The sequence below is a fragment of the Mycteria americana genome, chromosome Z, assembly GCF_035582795.1.
Source record: "Mycteria americana isolate JAX WOST 10 ecotype Jacksonville Zoo and Gardens chromosome Z, USCA_MyAme_1.0, whole genome shotgun sequence".
Classification (NCBI taxonomy): Eukaryota; Metazoa; Chordata; class Aves; order Ciconiiformes; family Ciconiidae; genus Mycteria; species Mycteria americana.
In genome coordinates, this window is record NC_134396.1 from 39,305,289 (window position 1) to 39,325,377 (window position 20,089).

At 37.2% G+C, this 20,089-nt stretch overlaps 1 protein-coding gene across 1 annotated transcript in view; it reads left to right on the forward strand.

The window, feature by feature from the left end:
• LRRC2 (leucine rich repeat containing 2) overlaps nucleotides 1–20,089 on the forward strand; it is a 67,785-nt gene that overhangs the window by 18,785 nt on the left and 28,911 nt on the right. The window contains exons 3-4 of the mRNA XM_075488282.1: nucleotides 1,130–1,340; nucleotides 9,106–9,262. Of these exons, the coding sequence (XP_075344397.1) occupies nucleotides 1,130–1,340; nucleotides 9,106–9,262 (368 nt within the window). The remainder of the gene's footprint in view (nucleotides 1–1,129; nucleotides 1,341–9,105; nucleotides 9,263–20,089) is intronic.

Genomic DNA, 20,089 nt, shown 5'->3' on the forward strand with positions numbered 1-20,089 from the left:
GTACCTAAGTTTGTAACTGATTTCTGGCACGTGACTTAAAACCAGACATTCTGTTTCATGTGCCATTGTTTTAACATCTTAGCATTTTAGAGAAAATCCCATGCTTAGCTGGGAATATGTGTATAGGTTTTGTAACTTACAAACCTTACGAACTTGCATCTGATTGTCTTTCTAGGACATGTCATTTTTGACTTTCTCTAGGGGGCACACTATCCTGAACTTTGTGTCCTTCTTCACCTGTCAGTTTTCTTCAAGTCTTTAGCTTAAAATTTCTGTGAAAGGATGGAGATCACATAAATGAATCTCATGTACCACAAGAATCTAACATTCAAAGCATGAGATAAGATTTATGATGCAAAGGGCTGTGCAGAGTCTTATTTTGGTGTAAGGAAGGCTTGCTTCAGTTAATCAACTTGTTCCTTAATAGAGTAAGTGGAAATATGTCTCTTTTAAATTAAAGCACATGCTTTTGGCAATGCTTAATTATATCAGATTGAATTTACACCTGAAGTTATGTAGGTAAAAGTTTGCCCTGGAGATGAGCCTAAAGTTACCCTGAAATTGAATCTGAAATTAGTTGGCATGTGAAAACTTTGACCTTTATCTCCACCTTCTAAGATGATATTGGAAGATAATGTGTAAAAAATGAAAATAGATCATTATACTTGAACAAGAAAGGGCAGGGAAAAGGGAATATTTCTAACTTCTTACTTTCTAAAATTACTTTTTTCCAACTGAAAAATTTTGCATATATCACTAGGTCCTTGTTTTTCTTTATACATATAACTTGTTCTGTGAGAATGTATTTCCTACCCTATTGAAATAAAGGGCATCATTCGTGCTGTTTTCTGTGACAGTGCACTCAGTCTCCACTTTTCTGTTATTCCCTGGGTGTCACTGTTTTATAGTCAGTAAATGAAATGCTGCTTGTCTGAAATTTATATGTAAGTCTAGAAAATCCAAGCAAGACTCCAGGAATGCCTTTTTATTTTTTTTTTTTAAATAGTTAATACGTTAGGTGCATGATTATATTTTGTTAAGTACTTGTGCAAACAAAGATCAAGCTTTAAGACTTATTTGTCATATTGTTTCAGCTGATTCATATAAACCCTTTTTGGCACTATTTCAGGATAAAGCAGGAATGGAATTTCATACTAGAGTGCCGGAAGAAAGGCATTCCTCAATCAAAATACCTCAAGAATGGCTTTGTACAAACCGATGAGAAGATCTTGGACACTTATGGAAAGAATCCTCAGCTCCAGAAGAGGCATGCTTTGTCAAATGAAGCAAATAAGGAAAAAAACAAGTTTATTTTTCAGCTTTCTGGAGAACAGTGGACGGTAAATATAATGGGAAATACGTTTCTATTGTTAAAGAGTTTGGGTAGCTTAGCATGGTAACTTTTAATCCCCCAAAGCTTTTTTTTTTGCCAATGCATGCGAAATTGATGCTTTTTCACAGTGTTAGAAGTGACAAAAAAGCATTTCTTATCTTACCCTGAACTAGTGGTTTAGTTTTCAAATATGCTTATTTTGAATTCTCTACTGATACATGTAATTTAGCCCTCTCAAAAATTTTGGTATAAGCAATCATATTGCAATAAGGTGTCTTTCTCTGAAATTCCCCAATGGATGGAAAGAGGTGAAAATAATATTCAGTTTTGTTGGCTTGTGGATGTCTTCTACTACTCAGAGATCTGTCTCCATGCTCTAACGGTGTGATAACATTTTTCTCAAGCTCTGTTCAAATCAAAACTAATATTAGCATCAATCCACAATGGTCTTGCTGAAAAAAGGACTTTTTACTTGCAGTTGTGTTTGATGTGAAACAGCAGTTTGGAGGTAAGCTCTGAATTAATGCTGTTTTGAAATTCAGCGAAAGGTGGATTAGAGTTGATCTGAAGTTTTCTAGAGTTGTTAAAGCTTTGATTGAAATGTATTTTGAATATACACTACTTTATTAATAAGAAAGTGGAATTAGAATTTTTACTTTTGTGTAGTTTATAATTTTGAAATATATTTTTGAGATTTTCATTACAAAAACTGCAAGTTAAAAGTCAATTGATAAAGTGGTCAAATTTTACTAAAACAATTCTTTTGATTGACCTGAAACGTAACGTTGTCCAAGATTTGATCTTGAATATGAAGGTGTGTTCTTTTTAAACTTTCATTTTTTTTCTGGCTTTAGTTCTTTCCTGAATAAACATAAAATAGATAAAATTTCTGGAAAATAAAAAACTCTGGTTCCCATCCAGCTCTAGTAAGGAGACTATTTCTTCAGCTGATTCCAATCATTAACGTGGTAGGATTGGTTGCTGGAGAGTTGTCTCGTCTCATCTTTCAAGAACCTTGGATATTGAAAATTATGTTAAAGCTGTGTAGTCTTCTACTGCATACTTTCCTGTGTTGTAAACTTTGTAGGTATGTTAGGAGAAAAAAGAGAGATATTACAGCTCCTTAGGCACTGATATAGTAGCAACTGCAAATATTTTCAGTGCATCAGGGAGCAGAGAGCTGCGTAACTAAACTCTTCTGTTACTTACTCTCTTTTGCCAAACCATTAACATTTTGCTTTGTCACCATAAACAAGGCTCTACGTTAGGAGACAAAATCAAACATATGTAATTTGCTATGTTTTCCAGAGCATTTAATTTCAATTTGACATGTTGAAAGATCACATTTAAGAGATATTGGTGTATTGTTATGTACATTGTGCCACCTTGAGCAGTACACTCCTAACCACCATGTGCTTTGATTCCTTCTCCTTATCATATGCTCACTGTGGCCATATCACACAACCACTGTGCCTCATTGTCCAGTTCTAGCCTGGTTAAAGTGGGTTTCCTGTTTCAACAAGATACTGTGACATAATTCAGGGTGTCCGCAGACAAAGATAATATCAAAGCTGCTTTATTTAGAGAAGTCCAATGCTCCTTCGAAATCGAAGAACACTGGCAGTCTCTAACAGATGAAAACTGTTTTAAAAATGTGAAAATCCACTTGACAAAGTTCTGAAACAATTGTATTTCCCCTTATTGCAGAAATTTTGTAAAAACTATGTTGGTTACACAAATCAAACAACTTAGTTTGCTTTTTTTAATTTCAACTGCTGCTTCTAAACCAAAGACAGAATCAGACATGACACTCTTTTCCCCTATTACTCTCTCACAAAAAAGTGCACTTAGGCAAAATGAATTTGCAGACTATACAACCAATGCTGCACGGGCTGGCAATTTGCATGTGAAAAGATCTGTGGATGTGTGACACTTTTCTGAGAGAAGAAATGTATGTTATGTAGCTGGGAGCTGTGGTATCAATTGTGGTTTAGTTTTTGTAATGTGTTTTGTACACAAATACATCTATAAGTTGAAAATTTGGAAGATTAAGCACTCAGACACTAGGAGAAGTCAGAGGTGGGATTGCCTGTGCAGTTTTACAGGCACATAACCAGCTTGGTTTGCTGCTGGCTGGCCGCTTACCATTGGCAACAGCAAACAGCACAGCCCTGTGAAGTGTCCATTTGGGAACTAGCTGCTGAATCCTCTATCTCACTTGCTTTTAGCTGATAAGTATTTCTATTATGTTTCCCCTTTCCTCTCATCAATGAAGCAGTAATGCTTCATTGTAAAGCAAAATCGTCTAGACAGTTGATAGCTAAATCTGAGTAGGTTGCTGGTATAACTTACAGATTTAATTTTGAGAAATGGACTTGCTTCTGGGCTGTACCAGTTCTCTTTCTGGATGCTGTGAAGTTAAGTCTCACAGAGGAGTAATCCCCAGCATAGGGATCTTTCAAGATCAAAGCAAGTGGCTTTACCACATCCTTCCCATAGGTCTCAATGTAAGGGCTCTCAGCAGCAAATGAGCTGAGTCCACGAATCAGCTAATGGTGTTATTTGCAATGTTGCAGCCGATTAGAATGGTAGCTTGTGTTGGGCGCTAATCAGTGCCCAGGCTGTCTAGATGGTAAAAAGGTAGACATGTTACAAAGATGCTATTGTCTCATGCTCCATATCCGTACAGCATAACAGTGAATCTGGCCCACTGATTCCGCATTGTTGAGTACAAGGTTAAAAATAGGTTTTGTAAAACACTCCATCATATACTGGGATAGCTTGGACAATTATTTTGAAAATCAGCTGGATAGTGCTCTTTTGAAAATCTTCTCGGATCTCCTTCTGAGAACCTCTGTAAGGGAGAAAATCAGAGCAGATCACACATTTTGAATTCCTAATAGGAATTCCTTCCTTCAGGACTTCTTTTTTCCCCCCTCTCAAAAGTAATTGAAATGATAATGTATTTTCTTTAGGTGGAGACCCACTGTTCCTTATACTTGTAAAGTAATTATTTTAACATATCTGAGGAAAGATAAAGCTCATACAACTAATATTAGGTTAGACAAATAGGCATAGAGTACTAGCTAAAGAGAGTAGGGCTTGATTTTACAGTATATGAATTCTGAGGGATTGTATTCTGTTTATGCAGATCCATAATTCCTTGTGGATCATTAATTCTTACTAGTTACCATTCACTTTTAGGGTAATATTTTGAGACATGCAGTGTGAGCATCTAGACATCTCAAGTCACAATGGTTTTCTAGCAGCATGGTCACACTAACTTAATGGAAATCTTCTGAACTACAATGCTGTAAGTAGGATCAGTATCAAGCCTTTATGCTTGAAGAACACAAACTCAGTGAGTGCCTCTGAATCTGAAAGCCCTCCTGTAACTTGGGTACTTGTTCGGCCATGCCTGTCCAGTGGTTAGCTTCTGGCTGTGGACAGTGATTGGTAACTGCAGTGATGAGATAGTTTTACTTTTGTCTGTCAGAGCTCCACCTGGAAGAGGCTGTGTGACAACATCCTTAAGGTTCAGTGGTTCTTGCCTCCTCTTTTACATAACAACCAAATATTTATGACTCAAGTGTCTACATCCCTGTGCGGTGCATTTCTGCCAGCTGGGAACAGTAATGAATTAATATTTGTATTTAGGAAAAAAAAGCTCCTATAATAACAAATGGGCTAGTCTCATAGTCTGATGTTGTGAATGAAATCAAGACAGGCTTTTCTCTTCTCTTTATAAAAAATGGGCAGAACCCAGTTGTATTGCCTCAGCAGCGAGCCTCCTAAATCCTCCTATGTTTGCAAAACCCTTGGGACTTGACAGCATGAGAATGGTGTACTGTGCCACAAGTAATTTGAGGTTCCCAAGGTATGTTTCAGAAAAACTTTTTATTTATCTGAGAGTTTTCCAGGCAATCCACCATGAAAAGGAGCTGTATAAGGACTTTGGACTCTTGAATTGTGTGTTTGAATCAGTTGCCTAGGAGACAATGATGGAGAGTTGATGAAACACTTAATTGAGATCCTTTGTATGTGTAAACATATATCTACTGAATTAAATTAGTTCTTCAGAGAAATAGCACTGCTATTAGAGCAGAATGAAAACTGTGGCAAAATAATGCCATGAATATTCATATGAATTTTTCAATGAATTCACTTCAACTCTGTTTTTCCCCTCTGAGTATTTACTTTCTGCTCCTAACTAATGAATGTTTATTTGCTGGTGGGTAAGTGAATTTTAAATGATTTTCAGAAAATATTTAGGAAAAACAAATTTTTGAATTTGTGATATCAATATTGGCAAAGGAAAGGTGATGATGTTCACTCAAATACAGAGCAGGACTGTTCTTGGCTGTGCTGCTTTACCTAAGCAGAGGATCTGGATGCATACCTACTTTAAACAACTTTAATGTCAAATGTGTACAACAAGTAAATGAATGAGTGATGGTAAAATTCTTTACTTGTAAATCATGACCTTTTTGCATATCATTTCTTCACAGAAAAAGGCAGCAAATTAATTACTACATTTGTATTTATTCTCCCACTTTTATTGTCTAACATGCTGTTTATTTTCACAGAGAACAGAGAATTTCCATTTGTTATTCCCAACTGTTAGTGACAGTGAGGTATTTATTTGCCACAAATGGTCAAGAAGAATTGCTGCATTGAATGGACTCTCTCTTGTGCTTATTTCTAAAATAAATTTGTGTTAAAATCTCTTGTGCTTATTTAGCTTTCAGAGATATTTTTCCCCCAAAAAGCGTAAAATTCCTGACCCAGTCAGGTAATACAGGTGGCCCTGAGACACACTAGTTTTGGAACTAGCTCCAAGCTTTCTCAAAGATGAAGGAGATTTGGATTCAAGGTTTTGGTTTGGCCCATGACAGATAAAACTACAGAGCTGGAGACAAAACAGAAGTGAAACTTCTCAGAGCTTTGATCACAGTTTTAGTTCAGGCTTATGTCTAGCAGGTAAATTATCTCCTAATTGGAAATAGTATAATCAGCAATGGTTGTAGGTTTGCTATTTATTTCCTTTTAATACTTTTTTTCCCCTCCCCAAAATCAAAGGAGTTTGAGGTATTGTTTTTTTGTTAAAGGCAGAAGGCTGGCTATCCTCCAAGTGTCAGTCTTCGTAGAGCAATTTATCAGCAGGCTGCCAGCTTTAGCGTGGCAGCAGCAGATTACAAAAGAACACAGGGGAATCAGAGAGTAAAGCAAACGTAAAGCTTGTGCAAATTTCAGTTCCCATCCCTATCTAATTTGTAAATGAAGTAAAATATCACATCAATTTATGTTTCAGCAACACAAATAAAAGGTATTGTAAGATGGAGAATGCTAAAAAAAACACATTATAGCAAAGTATTTGTAAACTTATGTTCGCAAATTGTAAATATGATTATAAGATATAAAGAAATAATCTCAAGAAAGAAAAGTAAGTCAGGGCAATTGGTAGAAGGATGGAACCTCCTTCCATTCTTTTGAAGTCATGCCTGAATTTATTTCCGTTGCTGCACAAGAATATCTTGGTGCTTTAAACTACCCTTAATACAGAAGTAAAGATTTTAAAAAATCTTTTCTCATTAATAATAAATAATTTTTAAAATGTTTTGGATAATTTTTCTAAAATTATAAAGGAGTTTGATCTGAATCTGAGAGAGTGCTTTGTGTGTTGCACTGTTTGCAATGTGTCGAGGAAAAGTTTGTGGGGGACTCCCTTCAGTCTGGGAGAACAGCAAGGCTGTTGGCTTCACAAGCGTTCCCCTTTGCTCCCTGCTGTATCTGTCAGCAAGGAACTGGAGACGGTCTGTTGCGACAACAAGGTCCAAAAAACCAGCAGGTCAGTAGAAAGACAGACAGACCTGAACTGTGGAGAAATAGAGTGGCAAATGGTGTCTGTTACCTAGACATCTTTTTCCCTCCAGTATGACTATTCTGCATCTGCTTTCTTTGTGAATCAGGGTTCTTCCCTACTGTGGCATCTGTGACGCTCCAGCTAAATGCGATCCCCTATGTGCTGCATTTTGAATTCTGTACAGGTGGGAAAGACAATACTAATTGAATTTGCAGTTGGTATTTATTCTTTTATTTTGCTGCAGAAAAATGTGCAGCACTAAAGGTGGAGGAGTGGAAACCCACTCCAGAAAGTTGGAGAGATTTCTCATTACCAGCCCTGAGGCATTTCAGGCATTTTATTTTTTAACTGCCATAAACTGACAAATATAGAAGATGGATCACAATGCAATATACACCTAGTGGGAAAATGAAGCAAGAAGTGAAATGATCCATATCAAATATGGAAGGGCAGGTAGCAAGGCAGAAGTACATATATAGGCTAAGTGTCTCCATGTGTAAATTTGAAACAGAACTGAAATTAGAGGCAGAAACTACCAAACAAAGAACAGCTTATGATCAACAGTCCAGTATATCTTTAATTACAATTAGATGTTTGAATTTAGCTAAGTGTTAAGTACTTCAGAAGTTCAGAATGAATAAAAAACAATTAAAATGCATCACTCTTGTTAATGTCTTGGGGGAATCTATGAAATCTAGAAGGAAAGAAAAAATGGCAATGTCCTCTGTATAAAAACAGTAGTTCCTACTTTGTTGTATTCTTCACACACAGGAAACAAATTTGGAAGTTATAAAGGAATTAAAGGCTGAAACACTTACATCTCTTTTTATGGAGCAAAGTTAGTGATAGCACCTCATCCAGATTATTTATGCCAGATGTTACCAATACACAGTGATATAAAGCCAGGACAGATTGGTAAATTATGTGCTGCTTTAGAAAGTGGAGTTTAAATGATCTGAACTTCAACTTTATGAATTGATTTTTGTCTGTTTCAAGTTCAAGGAATTTGATGACATAATTCAAACAAAGATGTGTACATCTGAACTGAATACCATTTAACTAAAGCAATGTTGTAAGAATTAAAGACTTTAAAACTTTTACTTTCAGTAACTGTTATACATTGGAGATCTTGGACAAATGGAATAGTCTGAAAATTACTCAGAAGCAAATTTACTTGCTGTGTGTTTGGAACAATACTAGAATTCTTAAAGAAAAAGATTCTGCATGACTAAAGCAAGAATTAATTGCAATTGTGGACTGATTTAAAAATTTAGTATTTTTATTCTTCCTAAAGAAATTTAGTAAAAATTTTCAGACATTGCTGAAATAACTTAGACAGTTAAGTCACTTATTTGAAAAAAGACTTTCAAAAGGTGATATGCGTGCATCCTATCTGAAATGTTTCTGTTCCTTGGACTGTGTTGCATCTTGACAAACAAATTTTGAAACCTTGGCAGGTATTAAGAATGTAGTCACACTTTTTTTTTCTTTTGTGGCAAACCTTATTTAGATATTCTCCATACACCCACTTTTCTGTTTTGTGTTGTATTTTACTACATCTTGATATGTGAATTAAAGCACTGAAATGTGTTTTTAAAAAATCCTCCAGCTGTAAAAAGGAGATAATAAGGGAGACACCAAACAGGTTGGGTGCTTCAGATGTTTCAGTTTTAGAGCAAAATGATTGCATTAGCAGTTAAAAAATGAATATGTGGTGACAGACAGCTGCAATGCTCTTCAAAACCAAACAGGTCTTATGAGGGTTTGGCAAACTGCTGTTCTACATCAAGATAATTAAGGCAAACTGTTGAGGTTTGGCTGTGGAATTTCCCCCCCCTCTATTTAGAAACATGGTAGAACAAAGTTGTAACTTGATGCTTTCTATTTACCTGCTCTTATTTTGTTACAGGAATTCCCAGATTCTCTGAAAGAACAGATCTATCTGAAAGAATGGCACGTGTACAATACATTGATACAAACCATTCCAGCTTACATTGCATTATTTCAAGATCTGAGAGTACTGGAGTTGTCAAAAAATCAAATCAACCATCTCCCAGTGGAAATTGGTAAGTTGGTTCAAGATATTCAGCTATTTATACTTATGCTATTTAACTATATTACAGGGAAATGAGCATCTGTGGATATTCTTATTAATTTACTGATAATTGTCTTCTCGTGAACAGTCCTCTCTAAATTTTTAGAGCTCCCTGGCTGCATTTATACTTGCTGAATTGTATGCAATACCATGTGTGTAGTATGTCTCAAACATGGGAAAAAACTGACACTTTTTTTTTTAATCTGCCTATAAGGCAGTTATTGCTTGTATTCAAGTAGACGGAGAGTTCTTCCTGAGAACAGGTGGTGTTTCATGTTCCTTAGAGGTTAAGAAAAACAGAAGTATTACAGAATTGTAAACCTCAAACAAGATGAATCAAAACGTAAGATTGTAGTGAAAAGGAATCAAAAATATAACGTTGCATAAAATCCATCTTTTGAATTTTATAATGAGTTCAGTAATGATCCCTATTTAATAAAGTGGTATATCCAACGTGACATCAGGGTTTTTAGAGAAACAAATTCTTAACGCTTACTTACTTTGTCCTTTGCTATTTTAAGCTACATAATAACAAGAATTTTAATGTTTGGCTCTCCTGTGTTTTCTGATCTTACAATATAAAAAGCTTTTTTGAAAGACTGTAATGCTTTGAGAGGGATTTGCTGCTCTTAGAAGGAAGACTGTTGCTGTAACCAGTGGTATCTTTGAGAGCTGAAGAAATTGGGTCCCCTGTGAGGCCCCTGTAGTTGAATCCATGCACCCAGGTGTACTAGTGCTTCAGCCTTTGTTTTTAAATACAGTAGTCCCAAGCTTTTCCAATGACTGGTATTCCTTATGTACACTAAGAGCTAGCAACTTTCAAAAAAAAGATAAGGACTGAAAACTCCACCTCCGTAGTTATCATAGTCTTGACTGAGAAAAACAGGAAGAGAGAGAGCATCCTGAAACACAGAAACCAGTGTTAGACTTTTCTACGCTTTTCTACTCTTTGTCTAGTCTATTAGTAGAGTAACACTAATGCTTTTGATTTATTTACTAACATTATATTTTACACAGAAAATTTCCCACGGACATCAAGTTATATTTTATAGTTTCAACCTGGCAGCTAAATACACTAACAAATCATAAACAAGACACAAGCAGGAAACAATGGACATAAAATAAACACTAACTGTTTTGTGAGCACTTTGACCATGGAACTCAGATGGGTCAGTGAGTTTAACGGGCAAACACCGTCTACCAGGTGGTATTGAAGAAAGGGGAAAGGACATAGTTCCCTTCCCGAGGCTATCGTAAACCATTGAACATAAGGTTTTAAAGGGTTGCTGCTTAACAGTTGAGGCAGGTAGAGGCTAAGAAAGTTTTTTCTTTCTTCTTGTAATATTGTGCATTATTAATGAAAATGATCCCCAAGAAAAAATGATTATGAATGCTAATGAAGTCTGTTTCTAGAATAAAGGCACAAAACCAGACCATTCTAGCATAACCAGTTCTCTGTAGAGAGTAATGTAAAGGCCATATCAGACCTTTCTTGGGAAACAAGGAGAAAGTTTCACATGCTTCTAGTAGCAATCCCTGTTCTTCCAATTGTGTTTAAATGATGTGATTTCTGCTCATCAGAAGCTTTCATGTTATTCTCATTTATTCACCTTCCTTCCAATATGCTCATTCCTCTAGCTTATACCCAAGGTGTTGCTTTCTTCCTTTCAATGTTTTTATTGCTGATTTTTTATGTAAATGTTTGATTGGAAGGGCCAGGGAATATTAGAAAACTGTTTGCTGTAGGTCCTGCTTCAGACACAATGTTCTAGCACTCATCATCCTCCTCTTAACAGTGAACTCTTGTTCAGAAATTTTTTTTCAAGATTCATGGAATGAGAGTGGTCATGACTGTACTAAGCACTCATCTGGAGAAATGTAGATTTGAACCTTTCCTTTTGAGACACTGTATAACCAAATTAACAAATTTGGTTAGCTGTAGATGCTATTTATACAATAATTTTACATCACAGCAGTAATTCTAGCCTATCCAGACAAAGACACAGATTCACCAATGTAGTTTAAAAAGAAATAATGCAAAAAAGCCACTCCAGGACTGTGCAACTGAACTGTTCAGCACTTTTTTGCCAGAACTGGCTGATGATTTTCAGTCTTAGTGAATGTCCTGTGCTGATACACCACCTATTAGTAATGCAGTGGAGCTGCCTTTGTTGTTATGGCATAAATTACAGAGAAGTTTTTATCTCAATTTGTACAATGCTCTCTTTGTTGACATGTAAAGTGGTATGCTTGCAAATGGCTATGCTTTTGTTTCATGTACTATATATGCACACAGACATAGGCACTAATATGTACTGGAAATGTTCATTATTTTAATAAGACATTATTATGAAAGGTCTTGGACATTTTGAAATTTTTGGATGCTGCTTCAACATGAAACCTTTCATAGTTTAGTCATCTAGCTGCTAAATTATCACAGGGAAAATAATCGATGTAGGTTTGGTTTGGGAGCTCTGTCTAAGCCAGGAGTGAGGACTGTGTGCTAAATCAGAGGGTAAGGTGTCTGGAAAGGTTAAGTGCTAGAGTATTCATCATTTTGTGTTCTGTTTACAAAACAGCAGCAAGTAGGTAAATATCACAGCTAAAACATACTTGAGAGTAATGACAGATGGTTGAAGTTGGCAGTGACGTGCATGCTGTTGAGTCTTTAATCTTCAGACAGAATTGAAGCCAAGCTTAGACCAACAAAACATCCAGCTAAACTGGTAAGCTAAACTGGTAAGCCATGTTAGGACTACTTTTGATTCTCACAAGAGGGCTTTAAAGGTGTGAGAGAACAGAAGATGATAATATTTTCAGTGGAAAAAAAGTATTGCTGCAGTAGCAGTCTCTGGACTAAAATACCTTCAGGAACTGAAGTTCATATTCCTGTTTTACCTTATTTAGAAGGGAATGCTCTACTCTGAATCAGAGAGAAGAAAGACTTGAATCCATTCTCAGATATTTCAAATCACACTCTTAGCTGTAATCATCTATGCACTTGAACAGATAAAATTTGGATCAGAAGACAGATAAGAATACTTTTGATTTTATTCTTTTTGTGGAATAGCAAATATTTTCATGGGAAGCAAGTAAACAAAAATGGAGAAAACTGCAAAATGGAGTTGTTGTCTGTCTCAGAGTTGTCAGACCTGGTTTTCCCAGGAATAACAGAAAAAACCATGAGCAGGGGTGTAGCCAGGGGATTTACTTTGGCAGTGGCTTCTGGGTGAGTTTGCAGTTCTGTCTCTGAGTGCATGGCTGCAGTGCAGTCACTGTATATCAGTTAGTGCTAGTACATTAGTAATTGCTGTAACTGAAAATATCCAATAGAATACATTCCCATATTCACATAGGAAGTAGCGAACTGCATTTTCATGTGATCCCGAAGCTTTTGTGCCGGGACGGGATGATGAGGTTATATCAGGACTTTTTGTCCCACAAATTATTCATGAAACATCTCAAAGAGCTGTTAATAAAATCTTTGTACCTCATTATGTTCTCTCACATTTTTGATATACCAAATATTTAAGAGATGTGCTTTTGAGAGATATTTTAATAAGAAATCACAGAGATTTTTTTTGGTCTCCTCCCTACCTCACAGTATAAAATTTCATTTGTGCATACCATTAATCCAAATTCCTAGAACTCAGAGGGGAAAACTATAAGTAATACAGTTTTAGATGACTTCTAGATACCTAAAATAGCTTTTGCTATTAATAAGATTCCCAGTGTGCTGATGTGTGAGATTCCAAGAAGAAAATACATATTCTCAATTTAAATGCAGTCTAGTTCTGAGGAGTTGCAGACTCAACTCTTACCCCTGCCATTTATTCAGTATTGAATATTATCTGTCCAACAGCTCAGTCTTGTATACAACTGAGGAAAATTTTGTTTATATTCCCCATTTGAAGGGGAAGTATTAAACACCTCTGTTGCAAGTTGACTGTTTTTAGGAGGATGCCAGTTGCTTTAAGGCTAGCTGCTCAAATGATGGTTTGCTTGTACTGGAACAGCTGGTAAGTTCCTCAAAATTTAACCCTTGGTTAGTGCATCACAAAAGTACAAAATTGTACTTTTTATTGGACCAACTAGAGAGGAAATAATTTTTTTCATTTATCTGCTTAAACTATCAAAAATGGGAATATTGTACTAAAATTTAATACAAACATACTGCTTTAACAAATTTAAACATCATTGGATCTTTCAAAGGCCAGTACTTTATTAAGCTGAATTTCTTGAAAGGATTTTAAATAGTGCCATTGAGTACTGAGCTCAGACTGTAAACAATGCCATGGAAACTACTCATTACATAAAATATTTTCGTCAAAAGATTCCTATCTATTGACTTTGTCATATTGCTTTTTGTAACTCCATTATATATAACAATGTTAGAACACACTCTTTCTACACAGAGCAGATTGGTATTAGCAAACTTGCTAGTTTATTTCTCAGTCTTCACTTGGGTCACAGTGGGAATGTTGGAGGCTGTGCACACCATTCTGGTTATGACAGAAAAGTTTTATCCAAAAAGAAGCTTTTTCAGTTTCCAAGGTAATCACAATGTATTGTTTTACCCTTCCCAACAGTTTACTCCATGTTTATTTCTGATGCTCAGAAAGTGTTTTCCAGCCTGGAGACTGAGCTTATACTCTACTTTGCCCTTGGGAGATACACCCTTTTTTGGGGATCCCCCGGGAAATCAGAATCCATGTTTCAGCTTATCTGTTGACATGAAAAAAGGAAGTCGCATACTTTTCTACAGAATTTCTATTCTACCAAAATATCTTCAGTTCAGCTCATTGCATTTTTTTATTCATTAATTTCCTTTTCAGCCCGTTCAGTAGACCCTCACCCTACATGTTTTCCTACCATTCAGGCCACAAGAACTTCTTCATGTTTTTCTACCTCTATTTTGCTACAAGCAACCTTCCCCCCCCGCCCCCCTTACATTGTACTAATACTCTTCTGACCACAGACCGAGATCCCAAGCTTTATCCTTTTAATTTTTTGTTTGTAGTAGGCATTTGCAATTTCTCTCAGCATGTTTAAACTTCTTTAATTAAACACATGAAGGTTGATTAAAGAATGAAATTTTACTAGCACAAGGCCAATCTGTTACTGTGCTACAGCTTTTATAAGACCTAGTGGCAAAAAAAAGGTTTTGGAACTTTGTTATGCAAAAGGAGTTCAGGAAGTCTTCATCCCTCCTTTGCTTGGATGCTTTAAGTAGAAGTAAAAAATAAATAGATTGATGTTTTAACTGTTACCTGTGAGCTTGAACATCAATATCCCCTTTCAGATAAATCAAAGGCAATGTCGTTGATTCAGCAGAGAATCAATAGGAGATAGGAGACTATTTGTCTTGGCCCATAGGAAGCTGCTATCAGATTATTGCAGATCAATGCAAAAACTTGCTTTGCGTTCTACTCCAGTTTATACAAGTGGATCTACATTTGCATTGAATGGGATCCTTAGATAATAAAGGGTCTCTATAACCTCATCTGTATTTTGTCTGTGACACCTTGTTAAGAGCACTAATGTAGACTTGTCTAAACAGTGAAGTTGCATTACCATTATTACTATGCTGCATTGCCCATCAGAAATTATAGAGTTTAATTACTGGTTTAATTTTTTAAAATAATGAATTAAAAATTTAAACTGGGAATAAATGTTATCTTAGGCAACAGCTATGGCATTGCAGCTCCCACTTAAAAATAAAATATTCTTAATTGTGAAACTGCCAGGGAAGCCATGGATTTCATTACTGCTTTTACTGCCTCTCCTCAGAAAACACAGAGACGTTAGCTGTTTAACTCCCTAATTTGCATTTTTTATAGAATTGAAAATTCAGTGCCATTAAGCATAGTTAACAACAGTGGTGTAGCAGCAACGATTTTACTATTACTACTTTTAATTGAGAAGTTGTGCTTGAGTATTATGTGAACGTATAGGTGGCAGGTGTGGTGGTCAAAACCTGCTCTACAGTTGTGCGGCTGTGAAGGGGGTGTCACTTCCTCTGTCCTCTCCTAAGGCTGCTTCAACGGCTGTATTGCATGCTCATTAAGCCTGGTGGTGGCTGGGCACCATACCTAAGAGTGGAGAACTTCTGCAATAAGAAGGTATAAATAAGCCCCTAAATACAGATTGTAGGGTAGTGAAAGTCATTCATACTGCCTTACCACCCCCTTCACCCCCTCCAATCCCCCCGCTCGTATTGCAATAAACTCCAAATGTGGGTGAGAATGGCTGGAATCTTGCTGACAATGCCTATGACATTTGAAGGGGTTCATTGCTCCCCAATTTTGTACTCCTTCAGCCAAGATACCTGGATTTGAGAATCCTGAATTGTCATAAATGTTGTCTTACGGTTGTATATTTGTGCTCTTTCTCTGACAAAAATAGCCTAGGAGGCTTGTTTAACAGGTCTAGGGGAAAAGGAGAGTGACAGTCTTTCTCCTTTTGTCTGAGAAAGGAAAAGATCTCAGCCTGTAACCTGGATTACCAGTCAGGAAACTCATATAACCTAATTCTATCCCTGTGTAGACTGTGCTTGTAAGAATTTTAAACAGTTTTTTAGAGGAGGGAGTAATTAGAGACGTGGAGCTGAATGGAAACTACGTTGAAATTAAAAATTTATAAGGGAAAAGTAAGTTGTGCCCAACTCATTTGGTTTCTGTCTTTCTTTTGAGAAGGTGATTGAGCTTCAAGTAGTAATCTTGTCTATCTGGCATCCCATAACGTATTTGATACAGTAAACTATGAAAAATGAATTTTTGAATCTAAGACAATGGACTTTGATTCAACAATTGTAAAAATGAGTGAAGGACTTGCTAAAGCAAAGGAAGCAAGGCACTCATTTGGAAAAAGAAGCTATCAGTCAGGAGGAAGATCACTTTTGGAGTTTCTCAAGGATCAGCCTTGAGTTTATTTCTTAATTATTTTGAGGAACTGGGCTACTGAAATTTTCTGCTGACACAGTTTGGGTGTTATTGTCACTGCACAAACAGGTGGAAATAAGAAAAGCTGGATGAGCAGGTAGGCTTCCAAAAAAGTAGAGAGATTAAATTCATGATTGCAGAGTTCAAGGTCATGTACGCAGGAGCTAATAATTTGTGCAGCAAGTCATGAGGTCATTAAATGCAAACAATTGAAGAAATGAAATTCCTAATCTAACAGTCACAGAAGGACAATCCTATATGATATATACATAAAGTTGTGGTTACCCAGGTTCAAAAAAAGTTATTTCAGATGGGAACAGATGCAAAAGAAGTCTAATAGGACCATATGAGGAGGGAAATTTTTGTTTTGTGAGAGGAGATTAGACGAATTGGCTTATTCAGGCTAGTAAAATAAATTCTGATACATCTGCTACCTATGCAAACATCAGAGAAGTAAACATTAGGGAAGGAAAAGAGCTATTTAAAGATGAAATTGGCAAAAGAATTAATAGTTATAGAACTTCTACGAATAAATTTAGACTGGCAAGCTGAAGACCATTCCAAATCATGGAGAGGATGAAACTCTGTTAACTTTGTTTTTCTATAAAAGCAGTGGATGTAAAAAAACAAACTACCTTTAAGATGGAATCTGCTAAATCAAAAAATGGGAGTACGTGAAGTGGTGGTGTAAGGGTTTTATCCAGGAGGTCCTGGGAAGTCCTATGTATGTCTTATGGTCCTAGAGGGAGGGTTAATGCTTGACTACTGCTCAGTTGTCAGGTGGCATAACTTAATCCACTGGAGAGACCGGAGGTGAAAAAAACAGCTGTTACACAGAACTGCAAGAGATTGCTCCCTGCACGCAGATCTTGGTGAACTGTGTCCCACTCATCTACGTTGTCCTGAGTTTGTTATCACAATTAAATTCAGTTGTAAGACTCATGGCTTTTTCCAGCAATTTTCATAATCTTAGCCACAGCAATTACTGGCAATTGACTGTAGATTCTGTAGTGCACTTCTGTCAGATTAGAGAGAGATTATATATGACAAGAAAAAATGTGATGCATCTTCTACTTACTTGCTTTCTCATACCTACAAACCATACTGTGAACATTGACATACATATTAGAAACTCTGAAAGGAGAAAAAAAGCTTGAAAAGCCATGGTTTCAGAAGGCAGGAAAGTCAGAAAGGGAAGCTGTGCTTGTCACCATCACTCTGCCCAGAAAGGCTGTTAAATTTTTGTGATTTTCTTTTGGTAAAGCAGTTCTGCTCCATGTCTCCTAGTTATGCACTGGCGATGCATCATTTGAGCAGTTAGACAAGAGGGTGACTAGGATGTTAGATGCCTTGTCTACATTAGTTCTCCAGCTACTAATGGAACTGAGAGGTAGAAATTTCAGTGGCTGAAAAGTTAGCAAATACATCTGTTGTGGGTTAACACTCATAGGCAGCTAAGTCTCACACAGCTTGCTCGGCCTCCCACAGCTGCTTGTTCAGTCTTCCACAGCAGGATGGGGAGAGAATGGGAAGGGTGAAAGTGAGAAAACTTGTACGTCAGGATGAGGACAGTTTAATAAGTGAAGAAAAACAAACAAACAAACAAGTGATGCAAAAACAATCACTCACCACCAGCTGACCAATGCCCAAGCCAGTCCCTGAGCAACAGCGACCTTGGAAAATTCCCCGTCATTCCTCCCCTGCTCCCAGCTTTTACTGCTGAACTTGATGTTATATGCTATAGTATATTCCTTTGGTCAGTTGGGGTCCAGTGTCTTGGCCCTGTCCCCTCCTAGCCTCTTGCCCACTCCAGCTGACTCACTGGGGCAGCAGAGTGAGAAACAAGGGAAGGCCTTCATGCTGTGTAAGCACTGTTTAGGAATAGCGAAAACATTGGTGTGTTATCATCACTGCTTGGTCACAAGTCCAAAACATAGCATCATACAGGCTGATATGAAGAAAATTAACTGAATTCCAGACAGACCCAGTACAATGTCCCATTGCTAAAAGAAATGACAAAACATTCCAGTGCTAATGAGCAAGTAGTTCCTTTTTCTTTCCAATGGGATTTGTTTTTCTTCACTGAGGGATTAATTGGATGAGGAATTAATTTGTGATTCTCTGGTTGTCTATTTTATTTTAAGGCATTTCTGCTTCAGTGATTATTTTATTGCAATGAGGTGGTAAGTTGATGTTTATACCACTTAGCATGGGATGTCTAAATCATGATACTAAAACTGGTGAGGCTTCATCATGGGTAGGCTAAACTTTTATTACTTTTATGTGCTTAAAAATCTGGAAATAAGGTGGTTCACACATTTACACCATTAAGTTGCTTCTATTACTCTCTTGCACCAGCCCCAATGACCCTTGTAGGACAGTAATGTACTGCTAAAACAATGCCTGTTGTAATCTTACAGAAAATTTTGCTTCTGCTATTTTAACTAAAACAGCACTTCACAGTGAATAGGAAAGACAAGGTTACCTTCCTAAAAGGACACATGAATTTTGAAATACCGTCTCAGTTTCTATTTCTGGCAGAGCTAAAACTAGGAAGAAGCTGAGTGGAAGCTTCTATATTTTTCTCTGTTGCAGCCTGTAGAGATTAAAGTAACGGAGTTCTTACCATATATGGCTTGTCTGCCACCTCTGAGAAAGATTTGGGTGGTCCAGTCATCATTTGAAGACAATGTTGTGTCCAAGGAGACTCTGGGATTTATGTAAAATGCTGTGTGATTTGGTGGCTGCTAGGATTGGTCACCAAACTGCATGCCTCTGCCCCTGACAACAGCAATTTCTCAGGCAAAAAATGTGGGGCTTTCAATTCCCTGTGTTTCTTCTCTGTCTTTTTTCTGTGGAAACACCATCTGGTCTCTCGTAAGGATTTCCACACATTGCAAAAGGTGGGCAGCTCTAAAACAACGTTTGCTGTGGAGGGAGTTTAACTAAGAGTTAGTGCCTTAAGGGTAAGCTCATTGTTATGACACTGTTTTGAGCACTTGAGATGTACCGTAGAGAAATTCTCTCCAGTGTCATCCAAATCCCTTGAAACAGCAGATTCTTTTTTAAAATTTGATTATAAATAGAAGTCTGATATAATATAACATTGTGAGTCTCGTGTATGTCTTGTCTTGGTTCGCAAATATATAGTCTGCTTTGAGAACCTGTTGAAACAAGATGCTGTTCTCTCCCAATTTCGAGCTGCTGAATTGCATTTAAGTTTCTTACTGCTGCTTTTCCTTGTGAATGCTGTACTCTATCAGCGGTTAGAGGGGAATACCGCAGGAATATCACTGATTAGAGGGGAATATTGCAGATGATACCAAGCTGAGTGGTACAGTTGATATGCTTGAAGGAAGGGATGACATCCAGGGGGACCTTGACAAGCTTGAGGAGTAGGCCCATGTGAACCTCATGAAAGTCAACAAGGCCAAGTGCAAGATCCTGCACCTGGATTTGGGCAATTTCCAATATCAGTACAGACTGGGGGATGAATGGATTGAGAGCAGCCTCACAGGGAAGGGCTTGGTGATACTGGTGCATGAGAAATTGGATATGAGCTGGCAATGTGCACTTGCAGCCCAGAAAGCCAGTTGTATCCTGGGTTGCATCAAAAGAAGCGTGGCCAGCAGGTCAAAGGAAGTGATTCTTCCCTTATACTCCATGTTTGTGAGAACCCACCTGGAGCACTGCATCCAGTTCTACCATCCCCAGTACAAGACAGGCATGGACCTGTCAGAGTGGGTCCAGAGGAGGGCCACAAAAATGGTCAGAGGGCTGGAACACCTCTCCTATGAGGAAAGGCTGAGAGAGGCAGGGTTGTTCAGGCACGAGAAGAGAAGGCTCTGGGGAGACCT